The sequence below is a fragment of the Corvus kubaryi genome, unplaced genomic scaffold, assembly GCF_017639235.1.
Source record: "Corvus kubaryi isolate FWS band 111438036 unplaced genomic scaffold, C.kubaryi_AGA036_p1.0 37260, whole genome shotgun sequence".
Taxonomy (NCBI): domain Eukaryota; kingdom Metazoa; phylum Chordata; class Aves; order Passeriformes; family Corvidae; genus Corvus; species Corvus kubaryi.
Genome location: NW_024581077.1, coordinates 6,639,924 through 6,666,267, shown reverse-complemented (window position 1 = coordinate 6,666,267; position 26,344 = coordinate 6,639,924). Strand labels below are relative to the sequence as shown.

Below are 26,344 nucleotides of genomic sequence, written 5' to 3'. Positions count from 1 at the left end.
TCAGAAACACTACATTCAAGTATGTCTGTGCCCCAAACAACCAACCTGCTTTAACTTATACACTGAGCTGTAATAAGGACTATCATTTTCTCTGGCATTATAATTCTTCAGCCTTTTTACCTTACTGTTTGCTACAATACACCATTAAGTTGGAAGACTTCAATATTTGACTATTGTATTTTGAAGTCTATTGTAACTCAAGCTTATTTCTAAGAAAAAACATTAAAAATAACTAAACAAAAACCTCCATTTTATGACATACAATATAAAGCATTAGGTTCATTTGGTATGAGGATCAAATTGCAAAACAGTTATTAAACATCTGTTTCAGACACTGAAAACTGCTATGGTATCAATTGTATCTTCTCCTGTTGCTCTCAGAAGATTGTGGTTTTATGCAACACTGGTGATTTCAAGAAAGCAAGACAGACTGGCAAAAGCTTGCATGCCATGTAATGTTTGCCAGCAGAATAATTACCAAAGTAGGTCCGAAAATACTGTTCACTAGTAATGAGCACTCCCACCACAAAGCAAAGCAGCAGAGTTCCTGTGTGTCCCGTACTCCTGCACAGATGGAGGCTGTGTATATGCTGAGCTCACTCATAAAAATAGCTGATAGTTTCACTCCCAAAGCTACAAATTCAGCAGAATTGGCAATGGGTAATTTCACCACAGTATGATGTAGATACACTCTGAGCAGAAGTAGTGACATCAGGAACAGTTGGTACTTGATCTGTCACTATCATTGTTGCTGCTGCAACAGCAGTAACAAACAGATTTGAAGAAAGCTGAAAGCACACACAGATTGTGCTTTGATCTTCCCAGCACTGACTCGCTGCATCTCAATACTACAGTCCCTGCCACAAATACAAGCCTGCACAATTACTTTCTTTAAAAGGGTGTCACCTTCTGGTGAAATTTGCCTTTTAAGATAAAATTCATGCAAAGTTTTATTTAATAATGCATACAGATGTTATTAAATTCTGCAAAGTAATCAATATATGTCCTAAAAGATATAAATTATGCAGACTGTGTTTCATGTCCCTCATTCTCAGGTCTGAAAACTGCTAATAGAATGTTCGAACTATTAAGACTGTTGTTCCTAAATGCAGTAAATCTATTTGCATTTAGCCTTTGGTAATGGCAGGGGTGGACAGTTGGTCAGAGCAGGGTGATAATAATGCCAAGGTTGTGGATTCAATCCCTGCCTGGGCCATTCACTGAAGAGTTGAACTCGATCCTTGTGGGTCCCTTCCAATTCAGAATATTCTGTGATTCTGTGAAACTTCACTGACCCACTGCCCTACACCAATTGCTGCATAATCTTGTACATTTGACAGAGTTTAATAGACTCTAAAGCAACAACACTCAAATCCCACAATAATCTGGATGACTTTTGGAGCAAAGTCAAGACTTAACCTTGCTTACAGCAGGAAGTCTACACATGACTGACAGTATTACTGAAGTATTCCTGAACACAAGAAGCTGAACCAGTGCTGGAAACCCTTTAACTACTGGTATAAGAAAGTCAAATTTGTGTTCAGGCACTTTAACTAAAGTTCAGTACAAATGTATTTGCTTATCTTTTCCAATTATTGGACTTTTTCTCCCTTCTTGCAAGCTGTCCCAGCACTGAGCCAGCAATAATCGGTGGGAAGTCAAAACTGGTCTTACCAATTCCTAGTCTCATCTATGCTTTTCTCCCCAGTCCCCGGTTATTTTAATGCTTGCTCAGTTATTACCACCCCCTGCACAGCACTGCTGTGAGTGCATCCAAACAACAGTACCTGCGTTCTGCACGCTCCTTCTTTTTTAAGACAACATCCAGATCTTGTAATTGTTCCTCTAATTTCTCACAGAGTAATTTCTAAAGGAAGGAAACACAGTATTAGTCTATTTCATAACTAGCTATTTTCACATTGAACTACATTCAGACTCTTCATTCACTCTGTCTGTATTTGCCTGGAAGAAGCCTTGCTACACTGGAGGCTCCTCTTCAATGAACAAGGCTTCACAATAAAACCTGTCTTTTTAAAACATGAGCTGCACCATCAGGTCAAGGTTGGATGAGGCTTTGACCAACCTGGTCTAATGGAAGGTGTCCCTGCCCATGGCAAAGGAGGTTGGAACTCTGTGAGTTCAGTGGACAGTACAGCAAAAAGCAGAGATACACTTTAGGATCATTTTCTTACCAAATACTCAAGGAGCTGTATGTAAAAATGACATCCAATGGACAAATTCTGCCTTATTCCATGTTAATGCTCTCATTATACTATTTCCAAGGATGATCTTCACCCTTTCAACATCTGTCATTTTTCACATTGACAAGTACTTTAACAGCAACAGAACAAGGATATGGTCTAACTACAAGTGTAAAGAAAACATTCTAACATATTCAAAATCATCACTACTTAAAAACACTCCTCAGAATACAACTAAAAATCAACACCAAACAGACTCATCTCACATCATGCCCAATGTCACTAGCTTATTGTAGGGCAACAGCCCTTTTGGCACAGAATTTCTCTAAAACCAAGGAAGGGGTTTGGGATCAAGCAGATTATTCTGAAAATGTGTATAAATTATTTCCCATTAATTTAACAAGAGCAGCATCACACACTTCCTGCTTATCCTCCCAAGTACCAACTCTGCTTCTAACCTTGAAAAAAGGGTTCATACTTGTCTATTACTTGAACAGAACAACCCTGGCTTTCCCAGCAGAGACAAACTATACCCTGAGCTTCATCAGTACAGCAGCTTTCTCTAACCAGCTTCTGAGCAAACATCTCTGAAGAAGGAATAGCACTTCAGAAACAGCTGCTTGCTCTGGCCACTGATCCATCCCTTGTTGCCTACTGCTTCCGCCTCCAGGATGATAACTTAAATGTTTCTTTTGGGAAAAATTAAGACATATCTTTAATACTATACTAGTGTTGAGGTGATTTAATCAGAGAAGGGAGATGCTCAGTGTGACTGGAGATTCCCATCTACAAGTCAGCACCACACAGTCACTCATCACTAGCAGAAGAAAGAAAGAGAAAACCACATCACAAACTCAGTTTTACTAACAGAAAGGAGAGAAGATCAGCAGTCCTACCATTCATCACAGTCTATTTGTTAACAGATGAAAAAGATTATAGAAAGAACTTGTTAAAGTCCCAGCCAATCTCCACAACCACAAGGAAAGCTGCAAAGGAGAAGAGTGAAGTCACACAGGAACCATACATGCTGGCAAGGCGGGCAGAACCACTCTCCATCAGGGATGATCATCAGTGGAGGGCGAAGGCAGGCTGTGTGGTAGCCGCTGTCACAAGAGTCACACAACAAAATCTGTGCAAACAAAACATGTCATGAATATCTTTTGGCACTCACAACGTGTAACAAGCTCCAGAACTATTTCCCCAGCCAATGCAGAAGCATTTGGACTGTGCCAAAAAAACCCCAAAAATCCTGTACCACTTATCCTGTAGCAGGGTTTCTATGGGGAAGTTTATTTATCACAGTTTTCCATGCTAACTCCAGATTTCCCCTTACTGTATCTTCTCAGTACTTAGTGCTACTGGACTATGTAGACTGTGTGCCCTTAGTGTAGAATCTGGTAATGCTTTCCAGACCCTAGACTAAGTGGAAAACTCCATCTGACCAAGATGTGGTATGACCTGTTTTCCCTGTACACTCTTATGCAGGAAACCTGGCCTATTTCCTTAGTCAGGATAATTTTATGACCTGGGCAGTAGGGACAAAGTCTGGCAGGCTTGCAGGACAGCCGGAATTAGGCAACTACTAAAAGTTCATCCTTAGTTGGGTAAAATTTGAGATATCCCTTGCCATAAAACTTGAGGAACAAAGCTGGCATAAGCTGTGTGTATACCTACTGAAATGTTTAACATCCTAAAGGTCAAACTTTCTCTCAGCTATGCCAGGATATCTGTCAAACAGCCAAGAGCGGGCTTATTTTGTGGATTTGTATCAGGACTGCACATGATGATTTCCCAAATAAACAGAGGAATTCATGATGGTATCTACCACAAATAAATGAGAACCATGAGAAACAGCAAAATCATGTTGTGCTGTGTCTGGGATTTCACTGTACTCAGTCCTCGGGGTGAGATGCAGCTACATCCAATGAAGATGACTATGCAGCTGTAGCTATGTCATAAGATATTGGAAAGCAGGTATCACACTGCTGGGAATCTTTTTAATGTTGTTTCCTCTGCATTCATTGCAACTGCAGGCACAATCTCAAAGCCTCACACAGATTAGTTCTCAATGGGCTAAGGTGAGTTATACCTCATAAAACATGGTATTTTTGTTTTGGCAAACAGGAAAAATAACTTCCTTCCCTCCTTATCAAAGGCAACTCACCTACTCTCATGAGTTTACCACCTAAAACGTAGAAGATGCCCTCCTACGTATGGCCACCCTGAAGGATGATGTGCCTTCAGCACCATCAAAGTCAATCCACCAAATCTGACACAACAATCCACAGAGGCTTTCCCCAAAATCCTACCAGCTCAGGATGATTGGGAAGGCCACACTTCTTGCACGGCTCATCATCATCAGCAGGTGGAGCTTCTTCTTCCTCCTCTTCCTCCTCTTCTTCCTCCTCCTCAGAGTTTTTTTCACTCTCAGAGTCCTCAGTCTCTTCATTACTTGAGTATTTCCACCTGCCACGTGTCCGTGTACCCGTCCACCGAACTTTGCTTCTCTATGAGACACCATTTAAAGAAAAAACACAAAGGAAGCTCACAGTTTCTTCCTAGATCTTAAAAAAAATATTTGTCTCCAGAGTAAAGTGATTCATTTCAGTCAGAACAGCTGCAGTAAATTTGCAGCAGAGCATTTCAATGAATATATTGTCTTAAGATCCTTAAAATGCAGCAAGATAAAGGGAGAAAACATTGCATCTATGTGCAGAAAGAAACTTTCAAATAAGATTTAAAAGTAGGAAGACAAATTTTTTCACTCAGCCCCTTTTTTTCTATTTTGGCAAGGCAAACTTCATAGTGAACACGGTAATTCCACATTTCAACTTTCTGACTTTTTCATGATAATTTGCCTCAACCCAAAGAGAATTTTTTTTCTCCCACCTACCCCCCCCCCCCAAAGAGTTTATGCATTTTATTTTACTTTAGAAAATGTGTTTGTTTCTGAAAAAAGATCATTGCACCTTATAAGTGCATAACTTCTGTCCAGGTCTTTTTTCACATTTATACTTTTTCATTATTTTTCTTAAGTGAAACATGATTCAGTTGGTGCTTCTTTTTTGCTAATCAAAGGGGCATCTACCCCTTTCAATAATATACCATATTATGAATGAAATATCATATTTTGAATATATATTACCACATTTTGAATGAAAAACAGGTTTCAATTAAAATTCAGAAGACAATTCTGAATTATTTAAACTACTTCATGCAACTAAGATAGTCTAGATTTAAAGCAACATGTCAAACAGAAGAAACTTTTGTTCCCATTGACTGATTTGTTTCTCACACCCGTCATTCTCTCACAACTCATTACCCTCACTCCCCACAGACACTGAAAAAGGAAAATAACTTTTCCAGCTTTTTCAACTCAGAACATTTTTTGAATTTTGACTAAACTACTCACAGAACTGAATAAGATGAATAAACTAAAATCCACAAAGTATTCTATTTCTCCTGGAGGATGGACTCATACCAAAGCAGTATTCGTCACATTGATAAAATTCATTTCAGGTTCTTAACATCAGTTTCTACCTATTTAGGGATTTTACTGTTCTCTAAGATTTAGCAGCAAAGGTACTTCAAATCCACAATAGTGTAAGTTTAGGTTTAGGATTCATCATACAGCGTCATAATTTCAAATCGGGTTTTTATAAGACCCATCTTTATATAAAGAAAAGGAACCCCAAGATACAAAGTAAGCTAATAAAGATTCTGGTATTCATCCTGTTTAAATGACAGAAACTTAACAGCTTCAAACTTCTTCCTCTATCATAATTATTTTAAAATATCTCTAAAAAGTAAACATCTTTAGATCTCTTAATCTTTCACAAATAGAGATCAAGTTAAAACACCTGTTGCAACAGTACTTCAAAATTCTAAGGACTTTTAGGACTTACAATCACTCTTACTTTCATATGTTTTCTTTTTTAATTAAAATCTTTAAATGGAAAATTTGTTTTTCATTTCTTCATGCAGTATAGATGTTACCATTCACTGAAAAATCAACTGTCTGTTCATTTTATTAAGGTTATCCAACATAGCAGTATGTGAAAGAAACTTGCTAAATGAGTGAATGCTTTGGGAAAACTACAACATCAGTCAAAAATGTGTTGCAGTGGAAAATTAATAGGATTTTACAAGTTGATATAAAAAAGTGCACTTAAAAATACAAACTCATTGTTCCTCTTTTGTTTTGTACTGCATATCCAGAAAAAACCAGAAGATAAATTAAGAAAGGGTTATTTATAAATACACCGTCTCAGAAGCACATCATACAAATGTATGTTTAACTTCCTGTGATATATTTACCGCATGTATTTTTAGAGATCTATCCTGAATAAACAGAAGTTAATAATGAAAAAAATACCATCACCCACATTAAAATATTTATCCCATTTGTGAGAAAAGCTAAATTATATCATGAATTCACCACAATACCTTTAGCTTCAGCTAGAAATAGATGTCATAATATTTTTATTCTTTACCATTTGCTGGTTCCTTTTTAGCTTATGTTCGTGACCAACCACACACCAGCAAGTATCCATCTAGTAAATCCAGAGGGGTTACAAGTCTCCATTCAGCCACACAGACTCGTATCTGATCATGTCATTTTTTAGAAGAATTCACTCAGGTTGATTTGGTCTACTTAGGTTGGTTTAAGTGACAGATTTTATAAACTGTCAAAGTTTATAAAAAGTCAACAGATATTAGCACTCTCCTAGGGGGTGTTTTTAAATTGGTTGAGTCCACTGACTCGATTGCAAAGCTAGTTTCTTCCAAAAGCTGACCAAAGGAACATAATCCTCAATATTCCTATGTAAGAGTAAATTCTCTTTATAGATAAGATTGCGAGTTTTCTTTAGTCCCAGGTAATAAAACTCTATTTACCTTGTTAACTTTAGAATTTGTCTCCTTCTCTTGTTTTTTTGCATCTTCTTTTCGTTCTGGTTTTTGTGCCGCTGCAGGTTTCTCCTCTTCCTCTTCAGGTCGTTTCTTCTCAGGCTTCTGATCCCGAGTCTCCACAACTTTCGGAGTAGGCTTGGATATTCTTGGTGACCGCCTTAATGTGCGGCCAATGGTGACCTCTTCTGGTGGTGTTTCTGTCTTTCTCTTCCGACTAGAGATCCTGATTGTTAATTTAATTCCTTCTTTCTGTCTTTCAGAAGTTATTTCTTTATTCTCTGTTGCACAGGTTTCTTCTTCAGAAACTAGCTTATATTTAAATTTGCTTTTAGGTACTGGAGATTCCTTTTTACTCTCTGAGGAGTCCTCTAGATTAGATGCATGGGCATCACCTAATCTATCTGGCTCTGTTTTGGCAGCTTCTGGCTCTTCCTCTTGTTTTTCAGGGCTGGATTTTTCTTCTGCTTTGCTCTCCTCAGGTAAAGCTGTTTTACTATCGGAGTCCTCCTTTCCTGAAACAGGTTTCTCTACTGTAACAGGAGAAGTGGATGCAGGAGGTATCTCAGCAGCTTTTGGAGAGTTGTTTTTCTCCTCAGGCTCATCTTTACTTTTCAAAGTCTCTTCATCAGCCAGTGCAAGCTTAGGCAGTTCTGCAGGAGCAGATGCATTTGGGGACATCTCCAGCTTCTCTGAACATTCTTTGGGTGGTGGCAGGCTGTCGTTTTTGAGATCGGTGGCTTGCTTCTCTTCAGTTGTTTTGGCACAGTCTTCAGAGTTTGAAGACTCTTCTGCTACCGTCTCAGTAGTTGTGCTGTCAAGGGACTCTTTTTCCACAGGACTAGATTCCTCCTTTGAAGGCACTTGCTGATTAGAAACCTCAGAGACCACAGCCCCAATCTCTTTCAGCACCGTTACTGCATTTTTCTCAATCTCACATGTTTTTATAATTTTACTAACAGAATTTAGGGAGTCTAATACTTTTTCCCCACTTTTTCCATTTTTCTCTTTTAATGAGGTACTGTCTTCCATTGCACTAGCAGAGTGTTCTGACTTATTATTTTGTATGACACTTGGGGTTATTTTTTCACAGCTAACCTCTCCATTTACTAGCACTTTCCCATCAGGACATAAAGCAGTAATTGTAGGGACTCTCTTAAAAGCTTCTTCTTCTGGTTTCCCTTCTTCCTTCAAGACATCCTTTGTTGGAGTAACACATTTACACAGGGGCCCTTTTATTGGACTGTCATAGTCATCTGTCAGTTTGATCTCTCGCTTTTTAAGTGGTATTTTTGCCTGTTGGTCATTTTTAAGTTTTTCACTTTCTTCCACAGATTTCTCCACAATTTCTTGTGGAGTTTTGACATTAACACAAAATTCTAACCTCTCTGGCTCGTGAACTGCTATTTTGTCCATACAGCTTTTTACTTCTTTTAGGTCTTTGGGTTCTGTTTTGTTTTCCTTCACCTCTACTTTAACAGGCTTGACGTTTTCCTTAAAGGAGTCACTTTCTTCCTTGACAGTTTGCTTTTCTTCATTGTGTTCTGAAGGTTTCTCTAATTTCACTATTACTGGTAATTTTATAATTTCTTTTTCTTCCACTTTCTCACTTTTAAGCGTATTCTCGTCTTCTTTGACCACAGGAGGAGGAAGGCTTTCTGATTCCACTGACTGTTCCTCCACCTCCTCTTTTTCTTCTTTGATTTTCAATTGATTTTCTGTTGACAGAGAAAAACAGCTATGAAACAACCACGGGACCTACAGGATTACAAAGAACTTCATTAAAACAGAGGCATACCTAAAAAACCCAACAGCCTAAGTCTCACACGAAGGCCTCTTCTCTCACTGAGTTAGTAGAAATCTGGCTTGTCTAACACTGTCATTAAATAAGTGGGCTGACAATTTTTAGCTATAGAACCACTGTTCGGTTTAATTCTATACCAAGATAAATCTAAATTTCAGAAGCCAGCAGCAGAACTCTAGATTTATGCTTCTTTCAACAGACATCTCAGTCCCTTCTTCAGTATTACCACAGTACTTCCAGAGGATACACAAAACCTAGGCAGAGGCATGAAATCTCGCTCGAGTCTCTGGACTATTTCAGAAAACAGAACATCGTGTAAGATTCCATGGCTTTCAAGGGAAATTCCTCAGAGAAATGAGTCCCCTGTTTGTACATGATTTTATTTCAAGATATACTTAACTATTGTATTTCAACAGTTCAGAGAAAAGACATTCAGCATTATGGCCTACGGCGAAATTCATCCGGGTTCTCTGGGCATTTCCTACATGCAGACAATACTCCACACTCACTTCATCTGCTGTTTTTAAAAAAAGCAATGAATAGCAGCATATCCCAGAAAAACCTGCAGACCTTTAAAGAATCAGGTTATTCCACTTTGCTAACTCAAGATCATTAGGGCTTGAAGTACAGTTCCAGCATTCAGAATAAACCATACAGCTATTTTGTCACTATGCACTTAAACTTGTTACTTATTTTTACCATAGCCTCTTGGTATCTCAGGTGTTTGTATTTTACCAACCATTTCGTATCAGCCAGAAACAGAACTAATTAGAAAAAACAAATACAATAGCACTGCATATACCAGAACAGCAGCTCCTGCCACCTGGAAGGTGCTTTTGCAAGCATGCCACAACTGCAAACAAAATGGTTTTTTTTTCCTTCTATCTCACCCCTCTCCATCAGAGCTAGTGTAGTTTTTTTGCATGATGAGAGCTTCCAAAAGTGGTTAGAAATATACAGGGGAAAGGACATAACAGCTAACTATTACATCTAAGAAATTAGGCGTTTGAGAAAAGAACAGTGAGGAGGAATTCACAGATCTTGTATTTTCAAATACAAGATATGTATCCATTAAATCCCAGTATCAGTACAGTAAAGATGTATCTCTAAGGCTCCAGAAGTGGTAAGGTGCCTTAGAGATGCACATCTTGAAGGCTCAAGGCTGGTTTTTCCCCCTTCATAGAATGATATCCACTCAGAGCCCTTGTACCTGCCTCTGCAAAGATATCTGTCTCTAACAGTGAGAATGAAGTATTTTCTCTGTGTCCAGATTCTTCCACTTTCCCTTCTTTTCTGTCTGTCTAAACTTTGTTCAACCATTTCTTCCCTTCGCCTACTGCTTTCTCCCAAATTTCATTAAGGATCACCAGAATCCCAAAACCTCTCCATACCAAAAATCAGCAGATGTTCTACAGTTTAACTCCCTGAACTTATCACAAAACATTTCACATATACACAAAATGACTAAGTCAATGCACAAGCTCTCCTAATGCTACTCGAGTCAATCAATCAGGCCAGCAGAAAACATGCAAGCATTGGGTCAGTTTGCCGTGTATCTGTATGAACTAATTTAATGATACGTGGAAAATGGCCAAAGCAAACAGGTATCAGGTCTTCCAGCATGTTTTCCCTGCATCTCAGTAGGGCTTTCAGTGCAATCCTGGACTACAAAGAGGAGATACTACAGATTTTCAACTGAAAGGCTCTAAGGAATGTTCTGTAAACACACTGACAGCACTCAAATCACTGCAAATGTCAGTAATTTCATTATTTATTACATAGATAGGACATGGACTTGTAGGAGTGAGGCCATGAAGATGCTCAGAGGGCTGGAGTACCTGTGCTATGGAGACAGGCTGAGAGACAGGTTGTTCAGCCTGGAGAAGACTCTGGAAAGACCTTAAAGCATCTCCCAGTACTTAAAGGGGTCTTACAAGACTTTTGACAAGGGCATGGAGAGACAGGACAAGGGGGAAGGACTTTAAACTAAGAGAAGGGAGATTTGGATTAGATATGAGGAAGAAATTCTTCACTGTGAGGGTGGTGAGGCACTGGCACAGGTTGCCCAGCAAAGCTGTGGCTGCCCCATCCCTGGAAGTGCTCAAGGTCAGGCTGGATGGGGCTCTGAGCAACCTGATCTAGTCGAAGATATCTCTGCCCATTGCAGGGAAGTTGGACTAGATGGCCTTTCAAGGTCCCTTCCAACCCAAACTATTCTATGATTCTGCACCTAGTGCCTAGAGATGATTTTACACCAATACACAGCCTAATGCAAGTACTGAGCCAGGTGAGTGTGCCACAGGATTTGGGGAATTATCTACAGTAGGGACATTAATTAAAATGTTTTCAAATGGCTGCTTCTGGATTCAATGTAAAGCAAAATCGTATATGAAGAAGTGGTCTCAAAATTTAAGTTAAGTTTTAGGTCTCAAGATTTAAGTTGACTTGACCGAGACAAAAGCGTGATCAGTACATGGAATTAATTCTGCAGTGTTGGTAACTATGCAGGTAGTGTTGGCACTTACATGCAGAGTTAGATACTGGAAATGCCTTAGAGCGAAAGAGAATTCTGCTGGTGTTTGTCACAATTTACTGCCATGACTACAATCATCTCTTAGTACTTCCACAACAACTCCAATTTTATCTAAATGTTTATTTATTTCTTCTGTTATACACTGCTTGTTGCAAAGAAGGAGAACAGAATAGTAAGTCCTTCTCTCTGATACTCAAAACCAAGACAGGCCTTGGCTAATTCCATAAATCCAATTAACTTCTACACGTTTGCAGAAGCATCTATTAACATACTGAAATACTTGTTTCTGATTGTGAAAATATTTTCCTGTATTTTAACAAAATAAGAAGACCAAGTAGTAAAACTGGGGTAAAATTACTTGGGATAACAAGCTTCTAGTTCTTCATGACCTGAAAGAAGATCAGATTCTTAAAAAGTCAAATACTTCAGGCTGACTGATACTTAGCAAAACCAATGCAAAAACCAACAGGTCAGGCGAGTTACTAAATACGTGCAATGACATGATAATAAGGAAGGAAAAAGGTTCTTGGCTTTGATCTTGGAGATCTTTTCCAACCTAAATAATTCTGTGATTTTAATAACAACAATATAGTGGAGGCAGATAAGGACAGCCTCACTTCTACAATGTTTTAGCATTTTAAATTGTTTTAACTTAAGCTCATGTCTTCTTGAAACATCATGTCAACTGCGAAACATTTGAGGAAATAACCTATATTTTTCTAACTCAAAAGCAAGAATAAACACCGCACCCAATACTGTCTTGATTTCAATCATGGCATTGCACAAGCAGATTTTTTTTTTTTTTCAAATTTTAATGTCGCTAAAACAGAAGAAGTTTGGCAGCAGTTCAATGCCCCACAAAAACATACAATAACGAGCATTCACATTGTTATACAAAATGTACAGCAAAAAAATAGTTACTGAGAAAACATTTTTACACAGCTATCTTCCTATAAATAAATGTTTGAGAGCAAATATGTACTGAAAAATCCCAAAATATATTTATAATTTCAAAGCATTCAATATTTACTTGATTTACTTTTTTTAAGTCCTAATCTAACACAGTAACTTTTTGTGAAGCTGAAAATTCTAACATTGCCACAGCAAAACACTTAAAGTTTGAGAAAAGAAGGCAGAAAACCTTGTGTGGCTGCTTCTTCACCCTTTTTGCTCTCTTCATCTTCTATGCTTGGACTTTCACGCGATGAATTCTCCTGCTGAGAATTGTTGTTTTTCAACAGAGCAGGATCAATTTGTGCTTTCAAGAGCTCAAGGGTCTCAGCAAGTTCATTGCGGTTTCTGGAAGAGAAAAACACACTGTCTGATAAGCCACTTTCTTACCCCAAAGGGATTAATAAAAAATAAACAAACATTAACTGCTTAAATGAATTACCCTGAAAACCTTATAGAGTTAGATAGCGAAAACACAAGCACAGCGAAATGCTTGTCCCACCAGTGGCTGCAACTTTGCAGTTAGAAACCTTCCAATTTATCCATACCAAAATAAAATTATGCTTTTGGAAGTTATCTATCTCAGTTCCTGTTGGGTCTCGATCCAAGCTGCTACTATTATTCTGTTATTTATTATCCTCTTGTTAACCATCACTGATTATTCTTTGCTATTTCTTTTTTTCTCTCAACAGAGAACAAGCTACAGCTCTCTGCTCATGCACCAAAGAAGCAACCATATAATTTAGGTGAAATTTGCAAAAGCAACCAGCAAAATAATTTAAATAATTTTTGCAAGTGCCCATCCTAAGCACATGCAACAAACACCAGCAAGTTGTCTAGAAAACTCCAACTCAAGTTATGACAGCAAAAAAATGTTGGTGCATATCTGTATGAGCGTGGATCTCAGTGCACTGTAACTCCTTACTTAAACTGCACATCCAACTATAAAAAAACCACCTTAATTTATAAAGAATTTGAGCCATGATTGAACAGAGTCATTGTTTTCTTAATGGACTAGAATCATAAGGCTCTCACACCTGTTTTTTAAAGTTGATGTTCAGCAATTTGTTTTCCCCCAGTTTTAGAGAAAGGAAGGAAGCCTGAAACAATCCCACAGGTTTCAAAACCATTTCGGATTTCTTAATGCATTACTGTGGTTTTCTGCTGTGAGTGTGGACTGTTAGAACCTTCCCAGCAGAACCCTGAGTTCTTCTTCTTTTGGCAATGAATTTTGGAGTCTATAATGCATGGAAGAGATGGATGATGCATGGATCAGCTCTTGATCTGTTTGTTTGGATAAATTTACTTTATTCCCCCACAACAGCTGTCTACATGTAACTCGTAGTAATGCTTATCATTTAAGTGGTTTAAACAATTCTGTACACCTCCCTTGGTTACTGAAGTTATGGCAGCGTAAATAACCTGCAGATGGTTTGGGCTGGAAAGGACCTTCAAAGACCATCTACTTCCAACTTCCCTGCCATGGGCAGGGACATCTTCTACAAGACCAAGTTGCTCAAAGCCCTATCAAACCTGGCCTTGAACACTTCCTGGAATGGGGCAGCCACAGCTTCTCTGAGCAACCTGTGCTACTGCCTCACCACTCTCAGAGAAGATTTTTTCCCTAATGTCAAATCTAAACCTGCCCTCTTGTCAGTTTGAAACCATTCCCCCTTGTCCTGTCATTACACGCTTCTGTAACAAATCCCTCTCCCTTTTTCCTGAGCCCCTTTAGATACTAGAAAGGGCTCTGAGTTCTCCCTGGATCCTTTTCTTCTCCTGGCTGGACAATCCCAAGTCTCTCAGCCTGTCTTCATGAGAGAGGTGTTCCAGCCCTCTGAGCATCTCCTTGGCCTCCTCTGGATTCCTTCCAACAGGAGTAATTGCAATATAATTTCCCCAAGAACAAATCTGTCCACTTGTAACTTTCCTAACAAAAGGAAGTTAAAGAAGCATTAGTGTTCTATTTTCTAAGGCATTTAGCTGGCCAGTAAGCCATATGGAGCCATGGTTGTCAAGACAGTCTCTTCTTGCTACCCTTTCTATATATTCATTGTAGCTTGAACAAGCAGGAAACAAATTACATGATGGCTGTTACCAACAAATCTGTGAGTTATTTCTGTACGTGATTTTTCACTAGAACATAGATGTCAGTGCAGGAAATCCCACTGTCATGAATCCTACTGTGCGAGAAATGAAGATTTACTGAAATACATTTCTGAGCCCCAGTCACAAATAGCTAAAAATCCTACAAAATAAAAAGAAGGAATACCTAACAATGCACTTCCATGTGGATCCATCCTGGTCATCCTGTTCTTCTATGTACATCCTGACGTTATGCTCTTGATCCAGCTGATACCAGTACATGAGGCCATCCTTGTCCCGACCAATGGGCTGCAGACGCATGGCGTCAGCATCCTCTTCATTAATGATATTCTTGAACTTTAGATTGTCATCAAACTGACATTCGCAGAGATACTGAAAAAGTAGAAAGACTGTTAAGATATCAAAAATATAAACAGAAAGAAGAAAACCAGCTCATTTTATTTCAGTGTAATTTGGAGCTTCTTTTTGGGCCTCTCTCTGTTGGATCTGTGCATCAGCTGTAGCTATCAGTTTTTTCCAGACCACGTTCTTTTTAAGTGATATACAAGGTTTTGGGTTGAGTTTTTTTAACCTGGGTAGCTTAGAAAGCTTATTCTAAATTTTTATTACATAGTAAAATTGATCTCATTCTACAGTAGAACCCATACATAACTTGAAACCAATACTGACAAATCTGTCAAGATCAAAAAAGATGAAGTCCCATTTTGCCTTTGGAATTCAGCAAGATAACAAACACGTTTAAAAGTGTGTATTCCACTGACAAAGAGCTCTTGACAAAACAGTAAGCACAAGACTATTGTCATACAAAGTGTGAAAAATATGCAAACAAAACAAAAATATGCAGTTTGGACTGTCTGTTCCAAGATCAGCTCTATATTTAATACATGTACTTATGGTTCAGTCAAGCTAAATTTGCAAGATCTTAAAGTGAGTGAGGAAGCAGTAATTTAGAACCTTAGGATGATGAATGTTTACCTTCAGAATCCCCAGTTTGCATTCAACACTCATTTCTAGGTATCCTTTTTTTTCCATCTCCCAAGCCCAAGTGCTGTTGAATTCTTGACATATCTGTTACAAACAGAATAAGCAGATTTCTAAGGTTAGGAGAAAAAAGCAACTTTAAATTGTTTTATTAATAGTACCTTACTACAATAATTAATCATACATGACCTCTTTGGGATTGCAGTCAAAGTCTTACACAAAAATAAAAAGTAAAACTGAGGTATGTTAGCAAGCACTGTTGAACTTTCATGGAAGAGCAGATCATCGAGGCCCTGATCACCACCACATTCTCTAAGCATCCTAAATTAGGTAGCACAACTCTGGAATGGGAAGGTATTATTATTTTTGTTGTGCACATATTTTTCTATTTCTGTCTATTTAGAACATAAATTCTCTCAAGCAGACATGTTTTCCTACTATATCTCCTTACAACACTTAGCACATAAGTTGCCAGGGTCTCTTGGGGCCCCTGAAGCCCTTCAATTGTACTGCAGATAAATGCAACTGCTACTCACTCCACACTGTGGAACTATTATTCCTTACAAAATATCTTGGACTTCAAGCTGCTTGATAAATATTTTAAAGTATTGTAAGTATAGCAAATTTCAATTTATTAAAGCAAATAAATTCCACCACCCCAATACGGGGGGGAAAAAAACCCTAACACCAGAAAAAGCAGCAGTAGAGGAGAAATAGATTGAATCAGCATGAGCTCCAATAACAAAGCTGAAGAAGAAATGCCCTCTCCCTCCTAAACAACTCGGATGTGCTTAAGACAACTCTCATGAACAGAGACAAGCTGCTCATCAATTGAGGACACATGGTGGGATCTCCAGTCAGTGAGGCTATTCCAGTGGAAATATCCATGAGGAGGCAAAAGCTGATCACAGCTACAACTCCATTTGGGATTATTTTGAAGTGCCACTGCTGAATCACAGCTGTCAAATCAGTGCAACTCAGTGCCCTTCAGTCTGCAAGGCTGGACTCAATTAAAACAGTGTAGTCTCCTCATCAACAGACTATTATGAAACATAAGATACAGTTACCAAGCTACTTAAAACCTGTCAATCACATCTGAAAGCAGCTTTCTCTGGAAACAGCAGCAAAAATAGTGCTAAATTTCACCCACCAGAAGTAAAGATCAACTGATTCATAATTAAAAACTCCATCTGGGCTTCGACCAAGCAAAGGGGCAGCTACCCCTCCACTGTCCCTACAGCCACACTATCAACCTTCCGCTATCCCTAGTACTGACACCATTTCTCAGGTGGCACAAGGGTAAGCCAGGAGTAAGGTCAGCTCAGCCACACCATAAATCATACTCTGACTTTTAAGCTGTGACCTACAGAGAACTGTGAAGAGCACTCTGGTCACAAGGGATCCTGCTGAAGAGCAGTTTTTCCTGCTCTGAGGTCAAGGAATATTACACTGGGACTTCTCTGATGCCAAGCCAAAGCTCACAGCAGGAGACAATCGCTGCTCGCTCACAAAATGAGGCTACTCCACTTTCTCTCTCCTTTTCAACTGTGTAATGTGAAGAGCACTGGGAAACTGTATATCAAAACCCTTGCTCAGGGCATATGCTAGTTGCTGTTCATTATTTAGTCATTAAGTATGAGAGCAATAATGAGAAGCTTCATGTGCTATGGAAGTGTGTGACTGTCAAAGCAAAAGCTTTGAGACATGAGAGCTGATGAAGCATCTGTTCAAACTGAAAAGACCACATTTTGACAATTAAAAACTAGATAATTGTGCTTTCTCCTGACAAGTACTGTCACAACCCTGAGCTACAGATCTCATTGATCCAAGCTCCGCTGAAATCTTAAGTCTCTGCCTTCACAGAGAGGATGCTTCACACTGATCAAATAGCTGCTGCTTGCAGCAACTGCTGGCTTCTGCATGCTAAGAGTGGTCAGCACCTTCCCACCCTGCAAGAAATGCTGAAACATCTCTCAAATAATTCCAAAGCAGCTATGGTGGCATCCAACACTATTACCACGTTCTAAATACTCACTTTAAACAAGAAAAACAGGAGGGTGAAAGACACAGCAGAGGAGTCTCCTTGGGTGGGACTACAGACACCCGAATTGTAACAATCAGAAAAGACAAATGCGTTCAGAATGTGCTGATTTTGGGTTGAAGGTTTCAGATGGACCAGTGCAGAGAAATGTCCTCTGTATAAAAATTTAAGTTATGTTTGACAATAGTTCAAGTAAAACACTTTGCCAGGAGACAGTGCAATGTGACTTAGCTGATTTTGAGAAACATGTAGTTAAGCTGGACAGTTCCTCTTAGTTGTTGGAATGTTTAGGACCAGGCATTTATGGCTGATTATGTCAGCCATATGTGACTACACAACATTCCTTGTGCAGAGGAGGAAAGTCAGACTCACAGAGACCTACAGCCATTTTCTTCCATAAAGGAAGATGTGCCAATGCATCTTCACCAGTGCACATGCTGGTGATCCAACTTGGGTGGCTCACCATCAGAAGAGGGAAGGCACTCTCAACTACCGTGTTCACTTCCTATCCCAAAATATATCCCATCTGCCAAAATACCAGCCACAGCTTAGAGACAATTTTTAAGATACTCTTTATAAACACAACCGTCAAGTGAAGTGCATTTTACAATTAGTTGGTATATAAACAAAATACAATAATACATGCACACAAATATTAAGAGCATGTAAGTCTGAATGTCCTCCACTGAAGTTTCCACCTACGCAAGAACATCTAGAATATATCAAACCCTGTTTTATCAAAGCAACACATCAGTAGTTTCTAACAAAGGAAAAACAGGTCAACTTTGCCTGTTAGAATGTCATCCATGATATGTGGAACAATACTGCAGGCATCAAGGAAGAATGCTCTCAGTGCTTCCACACCTTTTCAGTTTTTCCTGGCTTTTGTAGTATTTCCCAATACTCTTCCTTGCTTTTCTAAATTAATCATACTCCTTTGAAATGGGGACAATATTAGCATACCTTTCTAATTAGTTATATTCAAATTCCTTTGTTCTTCAAGGTTCCTTTGAACCACTGGCCAGAATAAGCTTCAAGTTAGCTCTGGAGACTGTTAAATGAAGTAGAATTTATTAACACTTACTTGGTCTTAACAGGGGTGTGAGGGAGGGTTTCCTTACTGCTTCCCTGAAGAAGAATTTCCAAACTGCTTTGAAGATTTTCCAAACTACTCCCTCAAACTTGTTTTATCGCCCTGCTTTCTGCTTACCACACAACTGGTAAGTGGCTCCAGTGGGGTACATAAGTTCTCGAGTCAGAGTTGGGTTTTCTCAGTTTGCTGCAATGGTTTTTGGGTTTATTAAGGAATTTAGCACAATTCAGTAACCACAGTACTTGGTAATACACAAAGTACACACAAGTTACATAAATTATTACATTGCTATTTTTAAAAATTATCATCAATACTTTTAAATTGGTTAAGGGATTAGGATTAACAAAGGCCCTTCAGCAGGTCATTCCCCAACACACTCCCAGCCCTAAAAACATCATCATCTTAAAGGGTACGCAAACTTCAAGACAAATTTATATCTCTGTAAAGCTTATAGATGGCACTTAAGGGGGAGAACTGCAGCTGGATTTGCCAAGTGCCATTATTTGTATGGTTGCTATTACCACGATGCTGTATTTCTAAGCAAGATGTGATCATGGCTGTACAGACAATAACATGATTACAATTCTGTGGATCAAAAGACACATGGAACATATCCAGAGGGGAAATGGTAACCTATTAACTTAGACTACCCTTATATTTTTATTTGTTGAAGCTGTGTAAATTCCTTAAACTGGAAACTATTTGTATGTAAAGTGTCAACAAAGACACAGCTGCAATTAAAATACCAAGACAGAATTATGTAAAACAATGGGATGCTCTATTTTTACTGATGCATAACTACCTTTTCATCTTAGCTGTGCCATTCTGAGCACGCAGACATAAATCACTGCAATACTTTCTTACATTATTAACACATGCTACAAGACCTATGGTTCCTATATGAATATTAGCCAAATCACAGTAATTACATCACATCTGGACAAGTGATATACAAATGAATTGTTACTGTATAAATCTCTATTCAATTTAACCCATTTGCAGGCTACTAAATCTTCTTTATTTAGAGTCTTAATACTCAAGAAAGTATTTTCCTACCAATTATGAAGGTGGACACTTTCACATGCAGAAGATGGTGCCTATTTTCAGCTTTTTTCCAGAAGCTTAGGCAGACTGCAAGTCTGGGATCTGATGCACGCATGTCGATGCTGGCACAGCCCAAGGCTCCTATAACTCATACCAGGGATTGCTCACACAACTGCTCCTCACAGCCATATTCCAGCACTGCAGAATAATACAACATGCATATTGTACCTTGATCAAGTATTTTTCCCATCTGTCTGCTGTGACAGACTTCCCAATTTTTCTCATCAGTTTCAAGTGAAGCTCCACCAATTCTTTTGGGACTGCAGTATTGAGAGACAGAAAAAGAAAAAAAAAAAAAAAAAGAAGTCGTTAAGTCTGGTGCAAATATTCTTCAATGCTAAACACTGATTACATTGAAACACTGTGACAAACCAAGACATTTTAACAAAACAGAAACTTCAAGCCTGCTGAAGAGCCACCCTGAATCCCTGAATCCGAGAGATGGAGGAAGGTTAATTTAATCATGAGTCTTTTTGTTTAGATTTACATTTAGGATAATCATCACCCTTCAGTTCAAGGATATAGACCTCAGTGACAAACATGTGAAAATTCTGGCAGTGTTAAAACCACAACTGGACAGGAACTACTCCAGTCAAACACCTACAAAAATAACACTGCAAGTAGTACACCTGCAGCTGCCTCTAGAAACCCCAAAGCTATATTCTGCACCATGCCTGGAATATCACTGGATCCAAACTATTTTTTGCCAGGTGCATGGTACGGAAGAAATGTTCCTGAAACTCTGTTCTCACAGATGTAGCTTTGCTATACACTTACTCTCTCTTGTACTGGAAAGACAGAGAGGTACTCAAGATATGGGGCTTGAGGAATGCAGGCCAGAAGTGATGCTGAGCACAGCTGCACCAGTGCTGTCATAAAATCAAAGTTTTCCAACCAAATTTATGTATCTCTCAGTGTACACTCCTCAGAAACAACTTCAACAGCTTGTCTCAGCTCACATCTGTGATTTATAAATCAATTTGGCACCACCAAGTGGCAAATTTGCAGAACATTGATTTTATAAGTTAATGAGTAGCATAACTTCTTAAAAATACATAATTCATAATTATTAATGCAATTCTACATGCCCAGTAAGATCAGCTTTCTCATCTGTAATGTGTTGAGAAAAACTTCAAAAATTAACTTTTCAAGTATTTTTATTTCTCACCTCTTTGCATACAATTTTATGTTCTAAAAGCATTTTCAGTACTCTATGCACATACACATTGAAAGCTTTAAACTCAAGAACTTTCATTCTCATAATTTATGACTATGATTTTTCTGCTAGTCCAGTAGCATTATTTGACACATCAAATGTGTTTGTTCTAAACTACGTATCACCGAGATGTTCTGTTACTCATTTATAAAACTCACCTGCATGAATCTTTTCAATATTTAACTTGAATTCACCCAACCTTTCTTTGTCTTTCAATCAAATGCCTCTATTTTCAGGTGAACATACTGAGTTGCTAAAAAATCAGTTAGATGAAAATGCTTGTGTTGGTTCAGAAATAAAGATATTTCATACACAAACTCCTTCAATAAATAAATATAGAAAGTACCAACCTGGTACTCTCAAAGAGACCTCTTTTCAATGTAGATAATTCATAAGCAAAAAGTCCTGGCTTGTTCTCTTTCATTACATTTGCATATAATATTTCCATTACCATTACATATTGAAGACACCTAGTACATCTCCTTGCTTTTCCTGAAAATTGATGCTTTTCTGATGATTTTGAACTAACACCTATTTTAAAAGGAACAAGATCTTAAGGTCTTAAGGAACAAGGAACAAGGTCTTAAGCCCAGTAAGTGCCAAGCACCTGGCACTAACAAAATTAAGCACAAAGCACTTTATACACATGAGCAATTCTATCTATGTTAAGTCATACAGTTAAACCTCTGCTTGTGTTTGTGTGACATGGAACTGAGCCAGAGTATTCAAAGTCTTGCTGAATCAAAGCTTTTGTTCAGCATCTTTTTTTGTTTGTTTGTTTTTAATCAGACCTCTTTTTATGGGCACCTACTGATAGGAATCCTAGTTTAAAGAAGCACCGGTGATTTGTTTCAAATAACCAAATTCCCAGTCACCACAAAAATCTCTGCTAGAGCCTTAGTGTAGAAAAAATGGAGAACATGAAAAATTTTAAAAACTGGAGTAATATGCATACCCTTGGATCAGCACTTCCTGTGAGTTGTGTTAGTACCTACAGACATCTCACTTTTCTCAGTTTAAGCATTTCAGCTCTGGTATTTCTAGGACCTTCATGATGTACCAATGTGATTACTTTTACAAACTTCACAAAACACTTCACATCTATTCTCTGTTTACTGCCTTTTCAAGATGCTTTTCATGTACCATCTAATATTAATGACCGGACTTCTAGGCTGGCTTTTTGCCTAGAGGAATCACACAGTATCCTTGTGGTGTAATGAAGGAGGCAGGAGGTTTGGAGAAAAAAACTGATGTCTAGTTTGCTCTCTAGAGAGTGTGTGAAGTGCAGCCTGACCAGCCAGGTGCCCGAACAACCACAGAAGCGGAAGCCTACACGACCAAGAAACAAACTCTTTATTAAATGCAAAGTAACTGTAAATAATACAGGGATCAGGATGTACACCTGACTTGTCCAAAAACATCAGCTAAGGGAGATGGCCTAGGAAGGATAAAGAGTGGTGGCAAATCTCTCCTTTCCCAGATCACTTACCAGGCAAGAAGCAAAAGTGCACTAGTAAACAACTAACATTTCAATCCTCTCAGAAATGCATTGAGCCTATATAACTTTAAATTAACTTACTTCTGTTCAAACTATAGAGAGAATTCCTGACAAGAGTTCACTGAATTGAGACATCAATAAAGATCATTTTTAGAACGCTGTTTTATCCTACATGTAACATATCAAAGAGAATGAACATAACATAATTATTTGGGGTTGTGTTGCTGGCTGGTTTCAGCAAGTAACAACAGTAGACTACCATCTCCTTTGCAAAATTTCATCTGCATTCACATGGGACCTGCATCACTCATTTCAGGAACATGTGTAAGAATGTTCTGCATTTGTAAAAATTTCACATAAGGGAAGGAACAATACATAGCTTCCTTCTTGCATAATTGCCATTGTGTGTAAGGTTCTGGTCAAAAAAGTGCGATGGAACATATAAAAAAAACCCTTCTAAATCTGAATTATATTCTCGAACTTTTATGAAACTTTGAGCTCTCTGGAAAGCAATACAGGAGTTCTCTAAAACCTTCACAGAATATACTTAAGCAGTGGAGAAAACACCAGGACTGTGCACAGGGCTAATAGAATTTGTACAGCACTACTGTAAAAGAAGAACTATTTCAAAGAATTGGCTATAATTAAAGCACAGTGCATTCTGCTAGATATTCAAAAATACATACTTTTCATAGGAAGAAGTCATAAGCCAGGAAGAATGAGTCACTATAAACAATTATAAGGCTTCTGGTGGAGTTCAGCCCATTTTTTAAGTCCTACACTTCCCTAGAGGGCAGGCTGCCATCTGGGCCTCACACAATATCCTTCGAACACTATTCTGTCTACTCCAGCATTTCAGGGAGCATCCTATACATCAGTCACACGTCTAATAAATTCGGGAACAACAAAATCATTGAAATGAAGAGAAAACATACAAACGTGGAAACCCCATCATCTGGCTAGAAAAGCTGTAACTTTCAAACACCTACACAACCACAAATAAAAGGCAACTTCTCATGTAACTATAAGCCCATTTCATCCCTATTTATTTTCCCTGCCAAAATGAAAATGCTCACAACTCACCTAAAAAAAACCTGAAATAGCGGATGAAAACAGAAAACATACATGACAAGGTCCTGAGTCCAGAGGGAGGATGAGGGAATCTGTTATTTTGAAAATTATTATAAATGAAAAACCTTGGTATCAGAGCAGATCTGGAGCGCTGGACACAGAGAGGAGGATCAGAACCATGATGTACACACAGCACCTGTTACTGATGTGGATTGCAAAGTCTATGTCCTCCTTCAGGGACCCGGGAAGAGAACACTGAACTCTTAGTGCTGGGGGGACCTGCGGTGAAGGGAACAAAACTAAAACTGTGGGATGCAAAGGCTGCTGGCAGTTTTTATGCTTCATGAACACAAACAGGTCTTCCCAGTTACACTAGTAAACCATTTTCCATGCTAACTTGTTTTGGCAAGTGGAGGAAATAAAATGACTCATAAGACATACATGGCAAGTATTTCCATTAACCATATGTTCTTTTTCATCTTTCTGCCTTGTCCAAAGCATGCTATGCACGCTATGACTGCACCGTCAAATAACACCACACTGAGCAAGAGGATGGCCGAGATTGACGAGATCATTAATAATCACCCACCTCCCCTTCCTTTTGCTAAGGGAAGGAAGCTCTCAGCAACCTGTACATAGCTGATGTGGATTAGCTACTGGCACCCTGCACAGAGCTTAATGGTAAATACGAGATGGTTTCCACCCTGCTCAAATAGCTCTGCTGTGAGTGCCAGAGGGAGCTGTCCTGGAGGCACAGGCAAAGGCAAGAGCATCTCCTCAGACATCAGTAAATGGCCACTGTGGAACAGGCTGCACAGAGCAGCTCTGGATGCCCCACCCCTGCAAGTGTTCAAGGCCAGGCTGGATGGGGCTTGGAGCAGTCTGGTCTAGTGGAAGGTGTCCCGGCCCACAGCAGGGTGGTTGGAACGATCTTTAGGGTCCCTTCCAACCCAAACCATTCTATAATTTACCACTTAGCCCATCCCACACTGGCCATGCATTTAGTTCCCTTTACTCACAGGTCCTTAGGCATAAATTTGCTTAAATCCGGTCAGCTGCATCCCTTACGAAAGGCATAAGAGTCCCCATTAGACATGACCACATTTCCAGCACCTTTAATATTATCCTTGGTTTCTGTGTCAAGTCTGAAGTCCCATGAGCAGTCTGAGTCAGCAAACATCTTGTCTTCCAGACTAGTTTCAACCAAAGAGAAGTCCCTCATCTATTTCATTAAACAACTAGCAAACACTGAGTAAAAGAAAGGGAATAGTATCTCCCCTTTGGCACCAGCACTGGTTTATAACATAAATATTCTTCTTGAAGAACTATCTAACTTGTTTCTATCTCAACTCAGTATAAGGAAAATGTGAGATCCTTTTAGTTATTCATAGAAGTTTACAGATCACAGAGAAAAACGGCAGCCTTGGTATGAACTTGGCATAATAAATAAACAGAAAGACAAAACCCTCTAGTTTGAACGAGGCAAGAAATTTCAGTAAACCTCTGACAAAAAATTGTGGCAATAAGGAACCCCATCTTCATGCAGCAAGCTTGGCATAAAAATAATAAATTGGAATCATGTGACCTCATGAGAAAAAGAGCAGTCATTCCTGTTTGAAAGAACTATCTAAATATCTTATTTTCTGAGTCACTTGATGAGTATCATCCTACCAAATTGTGTGCCTACAAAAAAAAAAAAAGACACAGAAAGGGGAAAAAATAAAACTGCTCTGCCTCCTGAGTGAATGAAAAGAGCAATTAAACATGCTGTAATTAAACTGCAGATCAAAACAGAACGAACAAGTCACCAAGTAGCAGTTTTATATCCTGTTCCTAGAAAGATTGTTGGCAGGCATTACAAACAAACAAACCACGCTCACATTTAAATGACATTGTTATCCTAGGAAAGCACTTTGAAATCTGGATGCTCACCAGCTAGATCATTTACACACAAATATCTGAGTATATTTATCTCTCTTATTTGTACAAATACTTATTAGAACACTCTCCTCTTACCTGGACTATTCAGAGCACAGGTCACTCTAACATTATCCAGCAAAGGTAACATTTTTATCCTGCTGGTAAACTCCCTCCTACACATTCCATGTGAGGAACCCAGCACACCACCTCTTTCACTGCTGCTTGCAAATGAATCATGACCAACATGGAAAGTGCTTTGAACTGGGACAAAAATGCGTTTTCTACCCTCAGCTCTTTTAGTAAGTTGCATCACCAGCATAACAGACCTTGCTAGCAGAGTTGCATCCTGACTTCACTGCATTAGTCCAACCCAGCAGTACCAAGTCCCAGCACTGTCAAGTCCACCACTAAACCACGTCCCCAAGGGCTACATCTACACATCTTTTAAGTAAGTCCATGAATGGTGACTCCACCACTTCCCTGGGCAGCTTTGTTCCAGTGCTTGACAACTCTTCCATGAAGACATTTTCCTAATACCCAAACTAAACCTCCCCAGCACAACTTGAGGCCATTAATTCTTGCCCTATTGTTTGTTACTTGGCAGAAGAGACCAACCTCAACCTGGCTACCACCTCCTTTCAGGTGGTTGTAGAGTGATAAAGTCCCCCCAGCCTCTTTTTCCCCAGAATAAACAATCCCAGCTCACTCAGCTGCTCCTCACCAGACCTGTGCCCCAGACCCTTCACCACTTCCATTGCCCTTCTCTGGGCACACTCTATCACCTCAGTGTCTTTCTTGTACTGAGAGGCCCAAAACTGAACGCAGGATTCGAAGTGTGGCCTCACCACTGCTGAGTACAGGGGGACAATCACTGCCCTGGTCCTGCTGGCCACACTATTGCTGATACAGGCCAGGAT

At 39.0% G+C, this 26,344-nt stretch overlaps 1 protein-coding gene across 2 annotated transcripts in view; it reads right to left on the bottom strand.

Moving 5' to 3' along the window:
- RSF1 (remodeling and spacing factor 1) overlaps positions 1 to 26,344 on the bottom strand; it is a 60,719-nt gene that overhangs the window by 15,762 nt on the left and 18,613 nt on the right. Inside the window, exons 2-9 of one of the 2 annotated variants that reach the window (XM_042024182.1) lie at positions 19,891 to 19,982; positions 15,479 to 15,571; positions 14,670 to 14,875; positions 12,588 to 12,745; positions 7,098 to 8,827; positions 4,511 to 4,708; positions 3,226 to 3,330; positions 1,788 to 1,867 (exon numbers count right to left, since the gene is read on the bottom strand). In XM_042024182.1, the coding sequence (XP_041880116.1) occupies positions 1,788 to 1,867; positions 3,226 to 3,330; positions 4,511 to 4,708; positions 7,098 to 8,827; positions 12,588 to 12,745; positions 14,670 to 14,875; positions 15,479 to 15,571; positions 19,891 to 19,982 (2,662 nt within the window). Of the gene's footprint in view, positions 1 to 1,787; positions 1,868 to 3,225; positions 3,331 to 4,510; positions 4,709 to 7,097; positions 8,828 to 12,587; positions 12,746 to 14,669; positions 14,876 to 15,478; positions 15,572 to 18,609; positions 18,632 to 19,890; positions 19,983 to 26,344 lie in introns of those variants that run through there. The other variant, XM_042024184.1, reaches the window with a different exon arrangement.